Genomic DNA, 21764 nt, shown 5'->3' on the forward strand with positions numbered 1-21764 from the left:
GAATAGGTAGTTAAATCCACACCAAATGTTGTAGGCCTTCGTGTTACATGATAAAACCTGGGATTGGAGAGATAATATAACTCTTAGCGTGGGATTAGAGAGGTGTCTTTGTGTGGATCCCTTGAAATGCCATAAGCTTTGCAAAAATAGAATCTTTCCTTTTCTCTCACCAAGAATAATTTTGAACATTTTTTGAAGTTGCAGAAAAAGAAAGCCTTAATTTCTATAGCAGGCTAGTTTTATGATCAATAAGTCATCTGAGTTGACCAGAAGATACTCCAGTCTGCCTGTCTACAGTCTACTGCAGGACTACGCATTTTTAAATTCATATTTTATAATGGGGCAACCCTGGTCCTTTCTATTTAGCAGTTTGAGGGATGGGGACTTGGGCATTGGGGTATAACTCTACTTCTGGTTCTGGGACATGGGGCAGCAACGTGATTCTCCATAGCTAGGGTGGTGATTTCAGCAACCATCTGTTTTGGTCTTCGTGTGAAAAGCAGGCAAAACTATGCTGGTGAATTCCCTTAAAGATCCAGAGCATTGTTCTGACCCTCTCCCCGTAGTTACAGACTGTAAAGACTCTCGGTTTTAAGAAAAAGTGTAAAAGGGAGTGAATACTTAGCAGCTAAATCTGACAGGCAAGAAATAAAAGGGAAATCTAAAAGCAAGTACAGGCTATTAAATTGTATCCATCAACATATTTCTGAGCACCTATTATGTGCCCTGCATATGTGTAATCAGACATGTAAATAAATGGGTGATAGATAATCTGTTACTCATACTTGCCTACAAAATTAAATTTAGAAAAATAAATACTCATCAACATGTAGAATTTCAGTCCTACAAAATAATTAAATAGGAAGTTAATTCATTTTGTGCATCTTGACTCTTAGGTATGTGTAAAGTACACAGTGCCTGGCACAGAGTAAAACCACAGGAAGTGTCATGTTACTATTGTTTATGCTGATTTAGGAACATTTATGCTGTCCAATCCTGTGTAGATGTCATGGCTAATAGTAAACTATAGAATGCTATATGACTCCACTGATCATTCTAAATGCCTGGTAAGGAAAAGAAAGAGCCAGACAAAATTCTAGTTCCAGTGCAGAAAATCACGTGAACCCGCAAATTTGGAAAATATCCTCTTGTCAGAAGTAGGTCTTACAAGTAGCCAGGAGTGAAAGCAGGAACCATGAAAAACAAGCTTTTCTGCCAGTGATCAGAGAACTTCTAGGCATCAGCTCCAAGACCCAACGTGCTGAAGAAGCACCCCGCTTCTTAGTCATGTTTTCACCTGAAGTTTGTGACTCAACACTTGGGTTTTCTGTGGAGATGTATCTAATTTTATACCTGTCGCCTCCAATATGATAGGCTTTGCTTTCCATAAACCTTGCCTTAAATTAACTTTTCTGGAATGCACTTATTCTGTGAAGTAGAACATAGCTTATTAGAAAATGCAGCACTCTCCCATGTGCTAAATTTTGTGGAGTGAGGAATTTGAAAGACTTTCACAGAAATTTGTTCCAGTGCCCTTAGGAATCGTACGTTATAAAATTGTCAGCTGGGGAGGTTAGGAAATGGCCCGTCCCCACCACTGGCCCCTGTGGGCTGCCCCCGTGGCTGGCTCAGGCCCCTTCCGAGCCCTGGGTGGAGCGTGGTTGGCCTCGTTAGCAGGAAATGGTAAAGCCCTGTTCACAGCAGCCGCTAGCACCCCACCTTCTGTGCCTCAACCCGCTCCCCCTTCCGTCCTCTCTCCCCTCTCCCCGCTCCCGTCATTTGGGTCAGAACCGACCTCCAGAGACTCGTATTTCACCCTTATCTCCCAGGTCCCTTCCGTGGTCATCAGTCCTCTGATACTTTCCCCCTAAAACAGGACTTTTTAAATGTCTTTTAGACACAAGCCCCCCCCCCCTTTTTTTTTTTCAAACAAACTCACAGTGAAGCCCAGTATTGGGAACAGAACCACTCTAGGTGAACCGGGGAGGGCTCTGGAGGCCAACCCCCTGTTCTCTCCCCGCCTCTCACACAGCTGCCCCTGAGAGCCCAGTGAGACCCCCAGAATCCAGGGAGCCTGGTTTGAAACCATTCATGTAGACGTAGCCAGTTTCATCCGAATCCACAGAGCAGTCTTTCCACCCGTGGTGTCTAAGTTCATGTCGTCAGCACCTTCAGGTGTGCTGCCCTTTCCCCAGGACCCGGCTGCTGTGGCCACAAGATGATTATGGGAGCAGAAGTCTGTCCTGGTGGACAGAACAAGCTGGCAGAGGCAAAGCAGGGTCTTTCCTTCTCCTGACTGTAAACTGCCAAGTCCCCCTGGAGTCCAGGCCTAACTAAATGGGTCACCGTGGAGGCTGAGGTCCCGAAAGGCTGTGGTCGTGGTGGACTGTCCCACCCACAGAGGAGGAGCAGAGAAAGGGTGAAAGTCCTTGGGGAACAAGGGAAACCCAATCAGTGAGGCTGAGAAATCAAAGCCAAGTGAAGAAGAGGAGCTAACACCGCTCCCGCAGAGCCGGGACCCGGAAGTTTCCCAGGATGAGCCCAGGCATCTGCCTCCAGCCATTCTCCACAGTGTGTGCGGGGCGGGGCCAGGCCTCCGGGTTTACCCTCAGAGTATTGTTTTGCCATCATCAGTTTCAGCCTTTTGCTTCTATCCCTCCTTACTCCAAAAAGAAATAAAGCTCCTGTCAGCTCTCTCCTGCCTCCCTCCCTTGTGAGGGGCCCTACGATTTCTCCAGGCCCTGAGAAGGCTGTGCAGACAGTTTCCAGGCTGGCTCCTGGGTCACCGCACACTGAGCAGCAGTTTTCAGTCTTGTCTCTGGCCCAACACTCTTGATTAATCGTGTTCACTAGCCTGACAGGCTTCCATGGACATGGGCTGATTTCGCCAACTCCCTCCCTTCCACAGGGCCTCAAGCGTTTTTGTGTGTTGATAATTCTAAAAACACTGTACTGACTGAACAGCTCACCAAGGATACATCAGGAGTGTAGGGCTCTGGGGGCTTCAGTGCAGAGTCAGCCAGCTGCACCGTGTCCCCTCCACCCACTCCCCTATACTTAGGAAAATGCATTGACGTGAAAATGACATTGGATTAAGTATAATCTTGAATTTGCTCTAATTTCTTAAAGAGTAATTGTTAGAAAATGTGTGTGCTATAACAATAATTTACTCCTCTTATAGTTGACACAGACATGAAGACCCTCTAGTCTGCTGAGAACTCAAATAGCAGTCTAATAAGCTACATTTAAGGTCTGTTGTCCTAGCAGTCTTGATGTGAATTACAATATGGGTAGCTTTTCATTCATTGTTAGTCTTGCCTACATCCAAAAAGGAATGGTAGTAACTTGCACATGCTAATAAAACTCTTAACATGGAAATAGAACTGTTTAGACCTTACCAGTAAGGGAGATGAAGCAAATGTAACCACAGTCTGTGCCAGTAAAGTTACTGCAAGTGTAATATTTAAGCCTGAGCTTCCCAGTAGCAAAAGTAAGAAGAGGAAGTGTGATGAGAAAATGTCAGTCTTTGGAGAAAGAGTTTTTTCCAAGTACTAAATTCAAGAAATTGTTTGTCACACAGAACACTGAATATAGGGGATGATACAACGAACCACATTTTTACAACCATCACAAATGCATCATATTTATCCTCGATTGGATTGTGCCCCCCCCCCCACAGAGTAACTAATTTGCTTTGCAAGACCACAGTCATCTCACCTGATAGATACATAGGCTCTAAAACTTAAGGACGACTTGGTAATACGCTGCCAGAAACTCACATGTATTCACTCAACATTTATTAGTGGTCCATCCCAGTCTGGTTGTAAATTCAGGCCATACATTAGGTTTGGAACAAGCTAAGTTTGCAGCAAATAAAGCTAATGTGTTTCTTTCATTACTAAAACTGCAGGATTTCAAATTGATGATTTTATTTTTAAAATCTCGTTTTTTAGGAGTTCTTTGGAATTTATCCTCCTGTGATGCCGTAAAGATGACAATCATCCGAGATGCTCTCTCAACTTTAACAAACACTGTGATTGTTCCACATTCTGGATGGAATAACTCTTCTTTTGATGATGATCATAAAATTAAATTTCAGACTTCACTTGTTCTGCGTAATACAACAGGTTGCCTGAGGTAAATTTTTTATTTCTTTTTCCGCTTAAGTCTGTGATTAAATATATGTCACAGGCAAGTTGATTTGAGGATGATTTATTTCATTTCATCTATCTAAGTTTCCAAGTTTATTTCAAAATTTAGGCCACTAGGCTTTGTTATCCTGTGAGGAAAACATTATGAGCATGAACTAGTGGCTTGAAAGACATTATCTTATAAATGTCTCTTCTGTAGATTAGTCAAAAAACCCTTTTAGACTGAAATTACTGCCAAAATTCCAGTGTTTTCCACTTTAACAACATTTTTCTGGCTACCACATTCTGATTGCTAATGTGTCTGCAGCCTGGTTTTTATTTAAATTCAAAATGTATTAGTAAATAAGTAAGTCATGGGGATAAATGTACAGCATGGTGACTGTAGTCAATAATACTGTGTTGTAAAGTTGAAAGAGGCTAAGAAAGTAAACCTTTAAAGCTCTCATCACAAAGGGGAAAAAAATACTTGGTAATTCTGTATGGTGACAGATGGTAGCTAGACTTACTGTGGTGATTATTCCACAGATGTGTCCAAACGTCAAATCGTTGTGTTGTACACCTGAAACTAATATAATGTCTGTTAATTATACTTCAGGTTTTTAAAATGTGATGGTTGAAACATTTTTTTGCTTTTAAAAGGGTGCAGAAAGATATGGTTTTAAATAATCATTGGGTTTGAGTTTTATAAGTAAATGAAAGTGAGCCCAAATACTATTTTCAGTCCTTATCTTTGGCATTTAAAATCCATAAAGCCTCTTTTAAATGTACACAGTATTGCTCATTATTTGCCATTAACTCTCATCAGCTCAATTTCCACCCAGGTTCCTAGGCTTACAAATGCCCTGAGAACTTGAAACAGAAGCCTTGGGCCAAAGTGGCCTGGTGATAAGGAGAGTGGGTTCTGGCATCAGACAACCTGGCTTCCTGTCCCACTCTGAACCTCAGTTTCCTCATCTTTAGAATGGGGGTAATAATACCATCTCAGAGTTGTGAAGAATCAGCTTGTATAAAGTTCTTCAGGTAGTGTTTAATACACAGTGAGCGCTATTTACCATTTACACTAAGATGTCTGATCATCTCTACAACAGGGAGCTCGAGAGAGGAGGAGAAGAGGGGACTGGGCTTCTGCATTGAAGCCTTCCACTGTTGTGACAGGTGACTGTCATCCTCCTCTGCTACAGTGGGGCAGGGGTGACAAGAGTCAGGCTCCTGGAAAACAGGCAGGCTCCCTGACTCAGATGCCTGCATCACAGCGGGGGTCGCATGGCCTCTACTGATGACTGGTGAGGCAGCATCTTATCCTTTCCCCGTCAGGAGAGACAGTGATCACTTAACTGTTCTGCCAGGCTTTAAGGAAGGGCCAGGGGCAGGACATACGCTCGGGCTCCCCCAGTGGTTCAGGGCTCTTAGCATTTGGTGAATGCCTTCAGTGTAAATTCAGTGATGAACAAAATAGACTAGGTCCCTTCCCTGATAGAACCAATTTTTTCTTGAGAAAGACAGATAAACAAACAGGAAAATAACAAGTAGCCACTAAAAAAAATAGGGTGACATAAGAGTCATTAGGTGGTTACTTTGATGTCCAGGTGGCGTCTCATAGAAGGTAAAGTTTAAGCCTAGGTCTGAAATATCACAAAGAGCTGCTCATTTGAGGGTAGATGGGGGAGGTGAGGGAACGCAGGTTTTAGGCCAAGAAAACAGGTAGTGCAGAGGCTCTGGGGCACTCAAGAGGGACCCACAGGCTGAAGAGGCTGAGAAGGGAAGGCAGCAGATCTTGGCAGAAAATCTTGGGTGGAAAACCAGAGGGGTGCAGGGTCCCAGGAGCTCGCAGAGGAACAGAAGAGGGCAGCTCTTAAGAGCTGCTAAGAGGTCACTCCAGAGAACAGTAGAGGGACCATGAGTGATAGTATCTCTCTGGCCCAAGAAAAGCGAGGTGAAAAGAAAAGTCATTCCAGATCCCCTTTATCTAGTCTGTTTGCAGAATCTCAGTGTTAGCCTAGAACCCTTGTTAATGGGACATAAAATAGATTCTTATAGTTTGGTATTGATTCACGAAGGTGACTTGATATCACAAATTTCAACATGGATGAGACCTAAAACAATTTTCAGAGTGCTTTTATAATTTAAAAGATGAGAAAAATGATAGCATAAGCAAATGCTCCTATTTAACTTGAAATGTTTCTACAAGAAATGGTGTGTTTCCACTGTTAATTCAAGAAGCATTTATGATCACTGACTACATGCAAAACATTTTAATATGTGCAGGGGACTGTAGACACCTTATGGCCTAACGAGGGAGGTAAAATAAAGCACGCCTAAAACTAACAGCCATGGCTTTTACATGGGGAGCACTTTTCTAATTGCTTCATACGTAGCAACTCCTCTCTCCTTCCCAGGAACTCCATGAGATAGTTACTGTTACCCCTCCCCCTTTTTTACATACAAGGAAACTGAGGATAAGCCCCAAAAATAATTATCTTCGGAGGTTTGAAGGTAGCCTGTCATTTGAAATGGCAGAGGCGGGCAAGGGGAGGGATACAAAGTTGAAGCTCCCTGCTCCCTTCTATGTGTGTGGCTAATGGGGAGCTGGCTGTTGTTGTGAGCTCTCACGATACTAAAACGCAGGCTACGTGGCTGCAGTCTGTCCTCTTAGATTATTAAGCTAAGACTCCGTGCTAATGAGCCCACATGTGTCTGCCTGTGTAGGAACCTCAGCTCTGCGGGGGAGGAGGCGCGGAAGCAAATGCGATCCTGTGAGGGGCTGGTGGACTCGCTCTTGTACGTGATCCACACGTGCGTGAACACGTCCGATTATGACAGCAAGGTGAGGGCCCGCCCCGCCATGGGAGCACCGCTATCTGCATGCCATTGACTCTTTCTGCAATTCTTGACCCTCTCCTCCTCAGTAGGCTATAGTCCAGCTTAAAGGCAGAGTGTCTCTAAAAATTACAAGTTAACAGGGACATGAGGACTTAAGAAAAGAACCTTAGAACAATGAAACCTCAGTGGCTCCATGTGGTAAATGACCTAGCAGGGTCCAGACCTTCTCTGTGTTTCTCCTGGGCTCATTGTCAAGGTGATTGCCCCACTGCTGCCGCCTCCGATTCTCTATCCCCTGCTGCCAGGATCAGATCCACCTGTATCTGAGTGTCTGCTGAATGAAAGTTCCTGGTTGAGGCACTGGAATCTTCCAGCGTCTCTGCCCTTCTTGCCTCGGCACCAGCTTTGGATGCCCCTTTCTGCATCCTAGGTTTCGGCCTTTCACCCCCTCCATCTGTTGCCCTGCTGGTCAGTCTGTTCCCAGCATGCGCTCTTCTCCCCTCCTATTTCCTCCATCCCCGTGCTCACACAAGGCATTCTGCTCATCGTTTTTCAGCTATGATGCTATCCAGGCTCTGCCCCAGCAACAAGGGCTAGAGAAGGTGGTATAAACAGAGGAGAGACTCAAAGTATTAGGAGCGCCACGGCAGGCTGGGCACTCGTTCAGGATGGGCTGGACAAAGAGAGGCCATAAGTAGGCCTGAGGTCATAAATAATACCAGTCTGTGAGGGACAAGAGTGAAGAGTGCTAGGCTTGGGAGGAGGTGGAGGAGAAATTCAAAGTGACAGCGAAGTTTTTATTTGAGCTTCATTGACCCAAAAGATCTGCAGATGAAATTGAGAAGAGTAATCAGAAGTTGGAAGGGGAGCTTGCTGGGCAAAACTGAACTTGATTTTAGACACTCTTAGTTGGGGTGACAGCCTCCCAATTAGAGGTGTGATTCAGACTTTAAGGAGCAAATGACCATATACAGAAGACAAGATTTCAACAGAGAAGAGACCATGGAACCTTCCACAGGGAGAGGGGAGAGTTGGGAGTGGAAGGAGACAGAGATGACACTTGGGTAGGGGCAGGGGTTGCTGTGCCCAGGGAGGGGTTGGTCACAGGTGCTGTCATGATTAGGAATGATTTCCAGTGGTGAGAAGGAGTGAGGTTCTGGAAATTTGGGTGCATGTCTGCCACGGCAGCAGCCCAGAAGCGAAAATACTTGGCATTTTCTCTTCCAGAGCCTCACACATTTCAGCAGGAAATCAGATCCTCAGATGCAATGAGGATGGCTCTGCACTGTCAGTTGGGTATCCCATTAAAAACACCTGGAATCACAACTCTGACTCTAGGTTGTTTTGGGTTCCCCTATGTGAAAAGCAGTTCTTTCATATTCCAGTTTATTTAGTATCACTGGGGCTCGGTCCAGAAGCACTTTGCGCTAATGTGCTCTGATGGTGCTAATCGTGCGCCGTGTTGGGTTTCAGACCGTGGAGAACTGCGTGTGCACCCTGAGGAACCTGTCCTATCGGCTGGAGCTGGAGGTGCCTCAGGCCCGGCTGCTGGGGCTGAATGAACTAGATGACTTACTAGGAAAAGAGTCTCCCAGCAAAGACTCGGAGCCAAGCTGCTGGGGGAAAAAGAAGAAGAAGAAAAAGAAAACACCACAAGAGGATCAAGTTAGCATTTTATTTGACATGAAACTAAAGTTTCATTTTTCTGGGAGTAAGGAAGTCACATACGTGGCCAGAATAAAATTTTTTTCTCATGATGCAGGTTTTCTACATAGCTTTAGTTGAGTCCAGCAGAAACACTTGTTGTCAAGTGTTGGGTTCTGTGTTCACTTTGCTTCCACTAATGTGTGCTCTTTGTCTTTCAGTGGGACGGAGTTGGTCCCATCCCAGGACTGTCAAAGTCCCCCAAGGGGGTTGAGATGCTGTGGCATCCGTCAGTGGTAAAACCATATCTGACTCTTCTAGCAGAAAGTTCCAACCCAGCCACCTTGGAAGGCTCTGCCGGATCTCTCCAGAACCTCTCTGCTGGAAACTGGAAGGTAGGATGGCTTCCACTCGTCCCCTCTTCTTTCCACCTGTGCGGTCAGATCAGCAATGAGAATGGAAAGGGACACGTTTGTTTAGAGTTGGGTTAAGGGTGGGAGGAAAAAAGTGGGGAGACAGCAGTCAGCTCTGGAGATCCAGAGATGAATTTGACATAGCCCTTCCCCGTGAGAAAAACAGACAGACCCGAGTCAGTACAGTGTAGACTCTACTGGATATGTGTGTGGTGGGGTCGGGGGTGTAGAGGAGGCAACCCTGATAAAAGGCCAAGAGAAAGGCCTTATGGGGAGGACATTGTGGGCAGAGATTACAGGCTGATTGTTGGGACCTCAGGGGCAGGACAAGGACGAGGAGTGCCTATTGCTGGAGCATCATGACCAGGCCTGACCACCGAGCTTCAGGAGCTGGAACCCAACCTGCAGACTACCAGAGGGGCCACTGAAAGGGTTTAAGCAGACCAGCGACATAGTCAGGCTGACGTGGACCTTGCTGGATCCCTTTGGCAGAAGCATGGGAGGTGAATTTGAGGAAGAGGAAAGTTGAGGCAGGAATTCTTTGGGGGAGCCAGGCGACAGATGCCAAGGGCCTGAATTAGAGCTGAGGTTGGGCCACCAGTCCTCCCTCAGACATTTGCAGACCATACATCCGTACATGTGGCAAAGTTTCCACATCCTCTGATATGTGTGAGACTTCTTCATGAAAACTGAAGATTTCCTCCTGTTACCACTATAAGCAAGATCACAAAACTTTTTAAATGTCATCTGGCAACTTCCCAGACTATCTCTGAAACATTTTCAACCTCTAGAAATTTCCTGACAAGTGTATTTTAGTAGGGTTATTACAATGCTTGTTTTGGGTTACTTCTACCACCACCACCACCTCCCAAAATGACAGTCTTCTGGCCACCGTTTTTTCCATGAGAGTGAAAAGCATCGCTAGGCCTAGGAAGGGTTCATTCCACGCAGCCAGCTGCTCCAGTGAATACACACAGATAACTGTGGCCTAGCGCTAAGCCACCATGATTATTTTGGTTTTGTTCTTCTTGATTAAAGGGCTAGTAGCTTAGCATCTAAGTACTGGCTCAGGAGCCAGACCCCTTGACTTTGAATCCTGCCCACCCCACCCCACTTGCTAGCTGGAGGTCTGAGTTCTCTGTCCTTAGTTTCATTATCTATAAAATGGAAATAATACCTACCTCATCAGGTGGTTGTGAGGATTATATGAGACAGTAAGTCTGGAGGGCCTAGAACAGCACCCAGCACATAAGTATTCATAGGTACTTATGTTGGTGATCTCTAGCTTCTTATGACCTGAGAATCATTTGATGATAATAGAGAACACAGTAATTAAAATAGATGTGATTGGAGTTGTAGAATTTTATTTTCTGGGATCACTGAGTGAATAAAAGTTAAATGGCAAGGTCATTTAAAATGTAAACATTATATGGAAATGATTTCAAAAGTATCTAAAATAGTAACTGAGACTGTCGGCCCCTCATTAAGAAAACACGATAATCATGGCCACAGATGTTATGTAGTCAGAAGCTACTTCAGGAGCGGTGCGGCCGCAGGTCTCCAGAAGTGGAAGGGAGGCGCTCGGAGCTGCGCTAGGCTGAGCTAGTTGGTCTCCCAGTAAGACGGGTTGCTTCTGTCCTTGCAGGTTTCAGAGGGAGAAGCTGCCAGGCTACCCAGGTGCTTTCCCTGATAGCAAATCATGTGTTCTCTTTCCCCCTGCAGATTTCTTTTGATTTGGAAAAGAGGAGTATTCATTTCATATAAAGAAAACTAATGGGATCTTTGAAATGCATCTTTTCCTTTTATTTTGTGTTATTAAAATAATCTCTGTTGGTATTAGAGAAACTGAGTGATCCATCACATGTTTTAATGTTTAGAATAATACCAAGGGCTGGCAGATCTTCGTCCTCATGGCCACGTATTAGATGGTTTATGAGCAACATTTTTCAATTATCCTCAATTTTGAAAGATAGTTTGCATTGGTAAAAATGTCAATGGAAGCTCAAAACAAGATTAAAGACCCATTTTCAAATGTTACTTTTGTTTGTTTGTTTGTTTCCGGATGACTTAGTGTTCATTTCCAGTGGGTGCAGTGCACAGACTGACTCACTGGACAGACTTGCCTCGTAATCACAAAAGAAGTTCCTGACTGCAGATTAAAAAAGCAGCAGCAGCAGCAGCTAACTAATCTTGAATGAGAAAGCATCTTGCACACAAATACACTGAACTTTTTCCCCAGTGTGTATGAATTATGATGCTTGACGTTTCTGGATAATTCCTTTTCTTCTGAGGCAAGGGATTTTTTCCAGGCAATTTGCTTGAAAGGTTACTCTAAATGTTGTTGCAGAGAATGCAGGGGGAATATGACTTGATGGAGATAGGTTCTCCCTTAATGTGCCCTGATCAGTTACCATCTCTGCGATCCTATTTATAGCCTCTGGACCTGGCATGGGGCCAACTGCTGAGAAGACACACGCCATCCCCGTCCTTAATCATGTTTATGTATCGAAGTAGAAAGTAATCACTGCCTTCTCTTTTCTGCACAAAAATATCTGCCAGATGGTGGTTTGAGGTTTTCAGGCTTTAGGATTTCTTTTTAAATCAGTCATCGTGGCTTAGCATTCTCCCAAACTATGGTTTTCTCGTTACCAGCATCACAGATTTAATCTCCAATTGGAAAGAAACCATTTAATCTATTAGTTGCTTCTTTGGGAAACATCTTTTTTAGGCAGTGGTAACAGCTGAGAGTTGAACTCTGTTTTATATTATTACCTCGTTTTGCTTCCTAGTTTGCAGCATACATCCGAGCAGCTGTCCGCAAAGAGAAGGGCCTCCCCATCCTCGTGGAACTTCTGAGAATGGACAATGATAGAGTTGTTTCTTCCGTGGCAACTGCCTTGAGGAATATGGCCTTAGATGTTCGCAACAAGGAGCTCATAGGTATGTCCAAACTATAGGGACACCACAGTGTTTATAAAACTCTTCTTTTGGTTTGTAAAAAACATGGCATTGAAAATGATTAGCCACTGAGTCCTTGTCCCTGGTTTCTTGGCATACTTAGTACCCCCTTGTCTATCCTTTCTGACCATTCCTTTTCAGCACGAGGCAGGCTCAGTAATCACTGATCAGGAAGGTAACTTTTCAGAAGAGCTAGCAGTTTCAGTCACACATTACAACATTACATGATTGATTTGGTGTCTCTGTTTCCCAAGAGAGATTCATTTCTTGAACAGAAAAAGGCCTAATTCTCCCTTTTCTGATTTTTGATACTTACATTTGCTTTATTCACCAAAACTGCCATGTTCTAAATTTTAAAAAAGAAATCACATGAGTGTTTTGTAGCTTTTCCCTCTCAGATCTGTATAAATGCTTGTTCTAAAACAGAGCTGCTGTCCCAAGGCCTGACTGAGCCCTGGGGCAGATCAGGATGAGGACAAGGCAAGCAAGGTACCCAGGGTGCAGAATTCTAGGAGGCGTGCACCCTCGGGTCCATCCCAGTGTCGGGTTGGCACTCACATGAATTCGAGGATGAGAGCCTCTCCCAAGTTTGCACCCTAGGCAGCTCAGCTTGCTTGCCTCCGGGGCATGGCCGCACCCCAAGCAGAGTGTGGGGTAGAGAACAGGTTAGAGACCCTCCAGTAGACCTGAGGTTAAACCCTGGATCTGCTGCTCACTGGCTGTGTAACCCGGCGTGTCTTGTATTGAGCCCACTTGGCTGCATTCCTTCATCTAAACTGGAGACTCTTCCTGGGCCCCGTCTCGGAAAGGGAGCTGACCACGCCTGTTCGCCTCATCATGGGCTTGCTGTGAAAATGCGATGGCAGGGTGAGGGGCAGCTCCTCCTACACTGCCCAGCTCTACTCCAGGCCCACAGCTGATGACAGGTCAGGGGACAGGGAGGGGGACTTGACAAGCTCTTATGTGGATTAGTGAATATGTATTGAGCGCATATTAAAATCCACCTGCCATGAGAGCTAGTGAGACAGAGATGGAGAGAGGAAAAGAGAGAAAGACCAAGGGCAGTACTGTTTGCCTTAGAGAGTGGCTGTGGGGACTCACTGTGGCCACCTCCACAGAAGCCCCTCACCCAGTGCCTTGCAGAAGTGCTATTTTAAATTATTGCCTAGCTTAGCCTGCTCTAAACACACCATTCCTCTGAGTCAAATGGTACCCCACGGAGAGGAAAGGAGCTTCTCCCAAGCCCTGCTCATGGTCCAGCTCATGCCTGATTCCAACAGATGTGCTATATCTCTCAGTCCCTAATTTCCTTGAGAGAAATTCTTTAGGTCCCTGAAGAGATATTTTTAAAGTTATTTCTGTTAATGTATACTGTTTGTATTTCTTATAAGAAGCCCGTACAGTTTAGAGATCTTAATGCTAAAAAATAAAGGGTTGGCCACACCCATCTTCTGGCCTGTACCTCCCACAAATGAGGGGATACACAGGAGTGCAGAGGGCGCAGCCAACTCCATGAGTGCCAAGGCCTTTGGGAAGAACAAATGTGTATTCAGAGGCCTGGCCTTCTCTCAGTGCATCTCCGGATATTCTGTGAACATCCTAACCCCCTTTTAAATTTTGATGAATGTTTTCTCTCTCCACTGATGAGCATTATTTTACCCAGCCAGGGCACTCTTGAGCTGTTTCATGAGTCACTGTTTCTTGTTCTCTTCCTTCCTATGAGATCTGAGCCCCTCCAGCATTCGATATTTGGTCTAATTCACCCAGCACTTCTGTTCCTAAGAACATCTGACCCCTCCACTCTCTCCCCACATCCATCACCAGTGATGGACTCTTCTCCCCAGAGTCATTTTTCACAAAGAAACAAGGTGTTGTCACTTCACAAAAGTTACTGCATATTCAGCAGAGTCAGACCAACCCAGCTGTCTGAGCTGCAGGCTCTGAGGGAACCCCTAGGGTCACTCACAGGCAGAGCAAGCTGCCTTATCCCACGCCTCTGGAGAGCAGTTGAAAATTGCGCCTTAGCAAAATGACAGATTACATGTCATGGACCTTTTGGTCATTCATGAGTATTCAGAATCACCAGTGCTACATCGTCTTCTGTTCTTAAAAACCACATTTATCTCCTGGCTTACAGTGTCATCACTGTTTTCCATTCTTCATAACAACATTCTCTGTGAGTAAGCCAGCATCTTCCTTTGATGTGCTGTAAATTATGCAGCATGTAGTCAGGCCCTGTCTCTTACTGCTTACCCTTGTATGTAAATAAGTCTTCAATAAAAAACCCATTTAGAATCCACTCAATTATTAGCATAGGGAAACAAAAGAAGATATTTACTTGAGCTTTAGTTAATTTCTTTGTGGTGCAGTTATTTCGGTTTGTCAGTTAGTAATTGAAATTGAAAACGCTAGAGATCATCTCTCTTTGGAAGGAGTAAGAGAAGTTGCGGGTCTGGAAAGAGATGCTTCAGGAGCAGGGCTTCCGCAGGCTCATCCTGTAGAGGGCTTTGCTGTTGCATTCCCCCCGGGAGAGAGCATGCCCCAGTTCTAATACCAAAACTTTACTTGTGTCTTTACAAGAAATGAACACATTGTTACTGATGTCAGACCAACTGATACAAACCTTCAACTTGATAAAAAATGTGTAACTGTGGCCAGTTCACATGTTGCGATCTAGAAAGATCTCATGAAAAGTGTTGTTTGGCAGCCTTACTTGGTCCAGCTTTAAAACTTATTCAAAGAAAAGTTTTTAAAAGCTTTAAGAGGAAGTTGAGGTCATTGTGATGCATAGGAATTCAGTGGAGACTAAAATTTGCTATCATCATTCCTTTATTCTCACTGTTAATGAAAACAGTTGAACGGAAGCAACTTGATCGGTGTACCCAGTTCTGTGCTGATTTACATTTTCTGTCAGCAACTTGCAGTATGGTTTAGAAACCAGTCATGTCTCCGAGTGGCAGTGCAGCCACGTTAACCTTCCTGACAGTTCAAAACGTTGGTCGTTTTCATCTTTGCATGAATTTTTTTCTTCACTGGAGGCTATGTTTTTGAGAGACAGCCCAGGCACAGGCCTTCAGTGACAGCAGTCACACAAACCGGTCCCTCCCGAAAGCGGAATGACCTCTCTTGCCTTGGGCAGGTAAATACGCCATGCGGGACCTGGTCAACCGACTCCCAGGTGGTGCAGGCCCCAGTGTGCTGTCCGACGAGACCGTGGCGGCCATCTGCTGCGCACTGCACGAGGTCACCAGCAAGAACATGGAGAACGCCAAGGCCCTGGCTGACTCGGGGGGCATCGAGAAGCTGGTGAACATAACCAAGGGCAGAGGAGACAGGCAAGTCCGCTCTAAGGAGACGCTGGCACTAGGCCCTTGCTCCTGGGATCGTCCTGACAGGGGCCTTCATGTCAGGGATGCATTTGCTGTGGGGAAGGGTTTCTTTCCGCATTTCTTATGTGCCAATAAGCAAAGCAGTTTCCAGCAGTTAAAACCTGTTTTACTGGGAGAGGCATTTGCGGCCACATGGCCCTTTTTCTGGGCTTTATTTTCTTGGAGCTCCCCTCACCCCCACTGTCTTTCCTGTCCCCAAAGCCACACTGGGTCGTGCTGACCCCTGGATGAACCAGACTTGCCGTGACCAGAGGCACTGTCTCTCTTGCCCTTCGGCCCCACTCCAGGCTCAGGGCCTGTTCCACCAGAACATCTTGAAGCCTCAGTTGTGGGACTGAATCCTCCATAGGTGCCCGGAAAGTACGGAGACCACCGCGTGCAGCGAGCCTGCCATGTGGCCTAAGGATGTGCCCTGGGCTTTTCATGTCTCTTCTGGGTGACACCCAAGTGATGCAGGATTTAGAGGATTGGTAGCAAAAACAGAAGGTTTCTTGTTGTGGATCTAGAGCAGTGAGTAAATTTGCCTTCGCATCAGAGCAGAGACTCCTTCAAGGAGGAGGGAAGTGTCAAGCTGCTTGTCGCTTCCCAATGGTGGTGAGGTGGCCCGTCCTGCTCTCCCTACCCCTCCTCTGGCCCAGCGCCGCCGGCTTCCCCAGGTGGTTTAAGGCACCCTCAGGCATCTGATGCCCCCAGGAGCGGGCACTTTATTTTTGTTTACTGATGCATCCTTGGTCTCTAGAACAAAGCCTGGCCCATACTAGTAAATATTAATTGGCTGAGCATCACTAGAACACACTTTGTATACTTTTGAAGGAATTTCTAAAATATAAGAATAACGGAACAAAGCATATTCTCACCTCTGAGAAACCACAGCTACCAACATTATCCATGTCTCCTTTCAGTACTTATGTACCTTTTTATCTCATTAGTAATAAGTGCACACACACACTCGATTTTTTATTTCAAAGGAAATGAAACATTACAGATAGGGCTAAGGTCTCATTCCACTAACTGCCCCTCCTGTTCCCCTCCCCTCTCCCCTAGGAGTAACTGAAGTCACTTTTAGTGCTCCTAAAATTTTGTGATAACCTTTATTTGTGAGAGGCATAAGAGGCTGGAGAAATGCTGAACCAGTGCCAAAACCTTTGTATATATATATTTTTTAAATTACTACCCAGTCTTTCTTTCAAAACAAGAGATTCAGAAGTCCTGGATCAAACATGTTCTGAACATACAAGAACTTTCCTTATGATTCATTCACCAAGTATCTGTCTGCTACCCATATGCCACGTGCTACAGCAGTGAGCAGGTCACACCTGCCCTCGGGTAGCTTATGTCCCATGGGCAGAGTAGACGAGGGACCGGCAGAGTAAGAAGCACACTTCTTAGCCTGTGGGATGGTGCTGAGTGGGGGCAGATAATAAAAGCAGGGATGGTGATAGGGCATGCCTGGATAAGGAGGGGGCTTCACCATTTCAGACAGGTTGGTCAGGGAAGGCCTCGAGGACATGGTGCCTTTTGAGCACAGACCTGGAGGAGGGCGGGGAGAGCATTTGGGGCAGAGGGAACAGCATGTGGGAGGGCCCTGAGATGGAGCTGTGCGCGCCAGAGAGAAGCAGCAGGAAGCCAGCAAGGCTGGAACAGAGCAAGTCAAGGGGGAAGAAAGGAGAAGAGTCCGGACCCCATGGGTCAATGTAAGGACTTTCACTCTAAGGAAAACTGGATGCTGTTGGAGCATGTGCAGCAGAGGAGAGACACGATCTGACTTCCTGAAAGGAATCAGAATGACTTAACAAACTGTCCTCCCCCAGCTCCTAGTGGAGACTAATGTTGGCAGGAGTTGAGGTGGTGAAGGAGTAGTCAATTCTGACATGTTGAAAGGCAGAGTCGATGGAATTTGCTGAAGGAGCCGCTGAGCAGCATGAGAGGAGGAAGATGTCGAGGAGGACCGCCACGGGGTGGACGTACCCCGAGACATGGGGGAGCCTGCAGCGGAGCAGGTGTTCAGGGAAGACCAGAAGTTTGTTCTGGACGTGATACACTTGAGATGTCTCTATGACGTCCACGTGGAGTGTCTGGTCAGAAGTCAAGTTCAGGATAGAGGTCCAGGCTGGATATCCATTTGGGAGTCCGAGGGTATAAATGGCACATTTAGAAGAGGGAGATGGGATGAGAGCAACAAGAAACGTAGAGAGGAAGAGAGGCTCGAGGGCTGGTGTCATAGTTCGAGGTCAAGGAGACAAGGAGCCAGCAGGTGAGCCCACGAAAGGGCAGGCAGAGCACTCAGGAGAGCCGCCGCACGGGCTGCCCCGGACGCCCCACTCAGGAGGCGTTTCAGGGGTGGGCACATGTCCCCTGCTGCTCAGTCAGTAGGACCAGGACAGAGACATGTCCAGTTGAACAATATGGAGGTTTTAAGAGAAGCTAGGATGAGAGAAGTAGAGACAAAAATTTATTACTCCTTCCAGGAGTTGTGCTGCAAAGCGGGAGCAGAGAAACTGCCTTGCTTTCTCAGGAGTCAGGTGTCTGCTCATACAATTCATCTCTAAAAATGTCTAGCCTTGCTGTTGGCGTCGCGGTGCCGACCTGGCACGTCCCTGCTTTGTCAGGTGTGGCAGGGTAGCCGCTGGGGCCAGGCCTGGGGTCTGCCTTTCCCACCTCCCTCCCAGCTGCCCAGTCCTCAAGGACGGAAAGCCAGCAGCAGCGTCGGCCCAGCTATGAGGTGTGAAGACCCTGCGGGGCTATCACAAGTGCTGAAATTCCCTGTGTTCTTCTCTTCTTGGAGGTATATCTCCTTGCTCTGTAGTCCATTTTGGTAATACAAAATTGGAAAGGGCTTTCAGTGGGTTGGTTTGACCTGGTTCTGCCCTTGACTCGGCAGGGTCACCGAGAAGAGTGAGTCTGGGGCGGGGGTGGAGGCAGAGGTGCCCAGAGCTCCACCTCCAGGAACAGAGCCGGTGAAGCCCTCACACTGGCCTGCACCCTACCCTTGCAGAAGCCCCCAGAATCATCACAGCCCAAATTCTGTCGTTACAGGCGGAGAAAGCCTTCCAGACTGCTCACCTCTCTTCTTCCTCCCTTCAGGAGAGTTTAGTTGGGAAGATAAGGAGAAGCAATCAGATTTGAGATCCTGTAATACACATGTGAAGTCAAATTTTCAGTGTCAAAAAGAATTCTGAGGGCAGAGGTGCGCGGTTACCCCTGGGGCTCTGATGCACCCTCACTTGGCAATCTGAAGGCCTTGGCTGAGGGGGAGCTGCAGTCCCTCTTCACTTAACAGTGGGGCCCCTGATTTAGAGGAGCAGCTCCCGAGTGGCCAGTGAACAGCAGCACTCAGAGCACGAGCCGGCGTTCGGCAGAATGTCTTCAGAGAAGGGAAGTAACAACTGGCCATGGTTTCCGGATTAAACACTAGAGCACACAGGCACATTTGTTTGCAAAGAGGTATAATTGACGAGAAGTAAAACGAAGGTGTTTTATACGAAGGCCTAATAATGGGGGTGGTACTTAGGTTAACCTGGGAGGGTGCTCGACACTCAGGATGGGCGGTCATGGTTAAAAGCCACCAGCTCATCCCAAACTTGATCAACTCCCAGGTACACCTGGTTCCTCGACGGTGGTTTCCGGCAGTGCCTCCTTGCTCCCTGGTCCCTGGGGAGATGGTCTCTCGGCCGTTGGCTTGCTGCCAGTCTCTTGAGGTGGAGCCGGAGGCTGTGCGGCCCACATTCATAAACATCCTTGCTCTCTCCCCAGATCATCTCTGAAAGTGGTGAAGGCAGCAGCCCAGGTCTTGAATACATTATGGCAATATCGGGACCTCCGGAGCATCTATAAAAAGGTAACTTGCAAGAATAGCTCCAGCATAATCAGCATTCATCGGAGCACACGTTCGTAATCATTTATTATAATGAAATGTCGTTATTCATTTTGAGAGGTTTCTTTTTCTCTTAACTTAACAGGATGGGTGGAATCAGAACCATTTTATTACACCTGTGTCAACGTTAGAACGAGACCGATTCAAATCACATCCTTCCTTGTCTACCACCAACCAACAGATGTCACCCGTCATTCAGTCAGGTCAGTGGGTACCCTCCCCTTCTTGGCGAGAGCACGTGTGTGACAGAATGTTGTTTCCCATCCAGAGAAGAATGAACATATGCTGATGAAGCCTGTCACCTCCAAACACTGAGGGAAGGAGAATTTGCTCTTCAAGTAGAAAGCCTTCTTTGGGAATTACATGCCGTTATAAACAGCACACCCACTTTCCTCCTTCCGTTTTAAAAGTTTATGCCATGTTTACACCAACCACAGTGCATAAAAGCATTCCATGGTCCTCAGTGGTATCCATTCCCCCAAGATTCTGCTTCCCTGGGTTTGCAGAGGGGCCTGGGAATGTGCATTTAATAAGCTGGCCCGGTGGTGCAGATGCAGGAGAGTGGAGGATCACGCTTTGAGAGCCACTAGGTTGTGCCTGAACCTGGCTGCCCCTGTCTGCCTGCTGGCCATAAGCTTGACATCTCTTCCAAAATGATTTTTCAGTTTTCTTGGTGGAAACTCTTAGAAACAGTCCTTTAGACATGAGCTTAAGACCCACAGCCTGGGAGAGCCGTGATTTCCACCTGTGCCTTCCTCCTCCCCAGTTAAACCTCCATCCCAGGCCCCCAGCATACACTGCTCATGGGAACAGGCCCTCCAGGTGGGTTTACAGGAATTCCCTTTGATTTGTAAGTTGGGAGTCTTGGCACCCACATTACCTACTTTTATTGGTGGTGGTTAATTTGGTAGAAGGAATATTTTGAGACAAACTAAATTTTTTTTGTATATGAGGACAGACTACTAAGTCAAGTCAGTCCTGTAAATTTAATTCTTAATTAAATGAAACAGGAAAAGCAATAAATTTCTTTTTTTTTTAATTTAGCTTTACATTTCCAATTCTGACATTATAAATATTATCTGTTGTATTCAACTCTGCTCCTCCTGGCAGTCTTACTTCTCATGTGGACAAATGTGGCCAAAAAGACTAACATATGACTGGTGGTTCTACCACATAAGTGGATAGCTTTGCTCATACCAGGAATTTTAAAAAATTATCTATGCCTACTGAATACAGTGTATATTTATATCTGAGTTTTTAAATTACGAGTTGTTTTCTTCAGAGAGACCTCTGCTTGGTTTTTGACACATTCTTGCTGTACTCCCGGGGGTGGCCTGAGCCCGTCTTATTTGATAAAAAGGCACAGCCATCTGTGGGGACTCAGGAAGAGGGGTGCTGGGGAAGCAGGAGATTTAGCTGCTTCACAGAGGGCATGTGTACAAGCAAAAGAATAATTTCAGGCAAATTAGGACATAGTTACTACAAGCAATGAACTTGTTTTGAGGACCTCTTAAATGTACACACTGGACAGTGCTGATGAGCCGTCCAAGTTCCTAGGTCCCTCTCTGGATTCCCGTCAAAGGCAGGACATAATTCACACTTGCTTCTCCAGTTATTATAGGGTTGATCATCCATCCCTTGGCACTAGTGTGGTGTCCACTTAATGGGCACACCGCCTGCCTTGCTGATGTAATTGTGGGAGGCAGGAGGGGACGTGCTCTGTCCTGCTGCCTTCTAGAAAGTAAACAGGATAAGAAGCACATAGAGCCTGCCCTTGCATGCTCACCCTGTGACAGGGAAGTGACTTTCTAGGGAAAATATTTCGATGTCAGTCTTTCCCTGAAAGCATCCGTGCATGCAGAACCACTGGTGGCAGGGGCTGGGGGCTGCTGCGTTCAAGTGGATCCAGTGAATAAGTGACCACTCTTACTTCTAATTAACTTCAGTGCAGGCAAGATGAGTTTTTTAATCAGAAAAAGATGTGCAGTGCTTTCCTTCTGTGCAGAAATGTCCACCAGGAGACCCATGGGTAGATAAGTTGTTATTAAACGTTGGGCTCCAGCTGGGATACAAGAGCTGGGCCTTTGTGAGGTGGGGCTTCCCAGCACCATGAGCTTCCTTATGAGCCAGGCTTACTGAGTTTATGTAATTTCCCTGACAGCTGATCACCATAGAAGGAACTGTAAATTTTATGGGCTGGGTGTTCTTATTCAAACACATTTAGAGATGCAGATATTTTTGAAATCTTCAGAAATCAAAATATGCCATAAAACATCTATTTACTGAAGAGCTATACATAAAGGATAATAGATGGGTGTGTTACGGGCAACTGAACTGAGCTCATAAAGTAGCAAATACAACTCTTGCATGACTGGGACGCTCCCATCACTCGCTCGGGTTCAGAGCTCTTAGCGGGCAGGTCACTGAGCCCCACTGTCTCCGTGGGGAAACTGCACGGTCCCCGCCCCGCAGTCCAGCAAGCTTGGGAGGTGACGGCACTGTCCTTCCAGTGGGC

General features: G+C 46.2%; 1 protein-coding gene across 14 annotated transcripts in view; it reads left to right on the forward strand.

Moving 5' to 3' along the window:
- The window catches only part of PKP4 (plakophilin 4), a 210150-nt gene that overhangs the window by 183557 nt on the left and 4829 nt on the right, over positions 1-21764 (forward strand). For 13 of the 14 annotated variants that reach the window (XM_064484801.1, XM_064484802.1, XM_064484803.1 and 10 more), the window contains 8 exons: positions 3954-4137; positions 6858-6975; positions 8445-8636; positions 8837-9010; positions 11818-11968; positions 15126-15321; positions 19129-19213; positions 19335-19452. In XM_064484801.1, coding sequence (XP_064340871.1) covers positions 3954-4137; positions 6858-6975; positions 8445-8636; positions 8837-9010; positions 11818-11968; positions 15126-15321; positions 19129-19213; positions 19335-19452 — 1218 coding nt within the window. The remainder of the gene's footprint in view (positions 1-3953; positions 4138-6857; positions 6976-8444; positions 8637-8836; positions 9011-11817; positions 11969-15125; positions 15322-19128; positions 19214-19334; positions 19453-21764) is intronic. The other variant, XM_064484806.1, reaches the window with a different exon arrangement.

Source organism: Camelus dromedarius, chromosome 4 (assembly GCF_036321535.1).
Source record: "Camelus dromedarius isolate mCamDro1 chromosome 4, mCamDro1.pat, whole genome shotgun sequence".
Taxonomy (NCBI): domain Eukaryota; kingdom Metazoa; phylum Chordata; class Mammalia; order Artiodactyla; family Camelidae; genus Camelus; species Camelus dromedarius.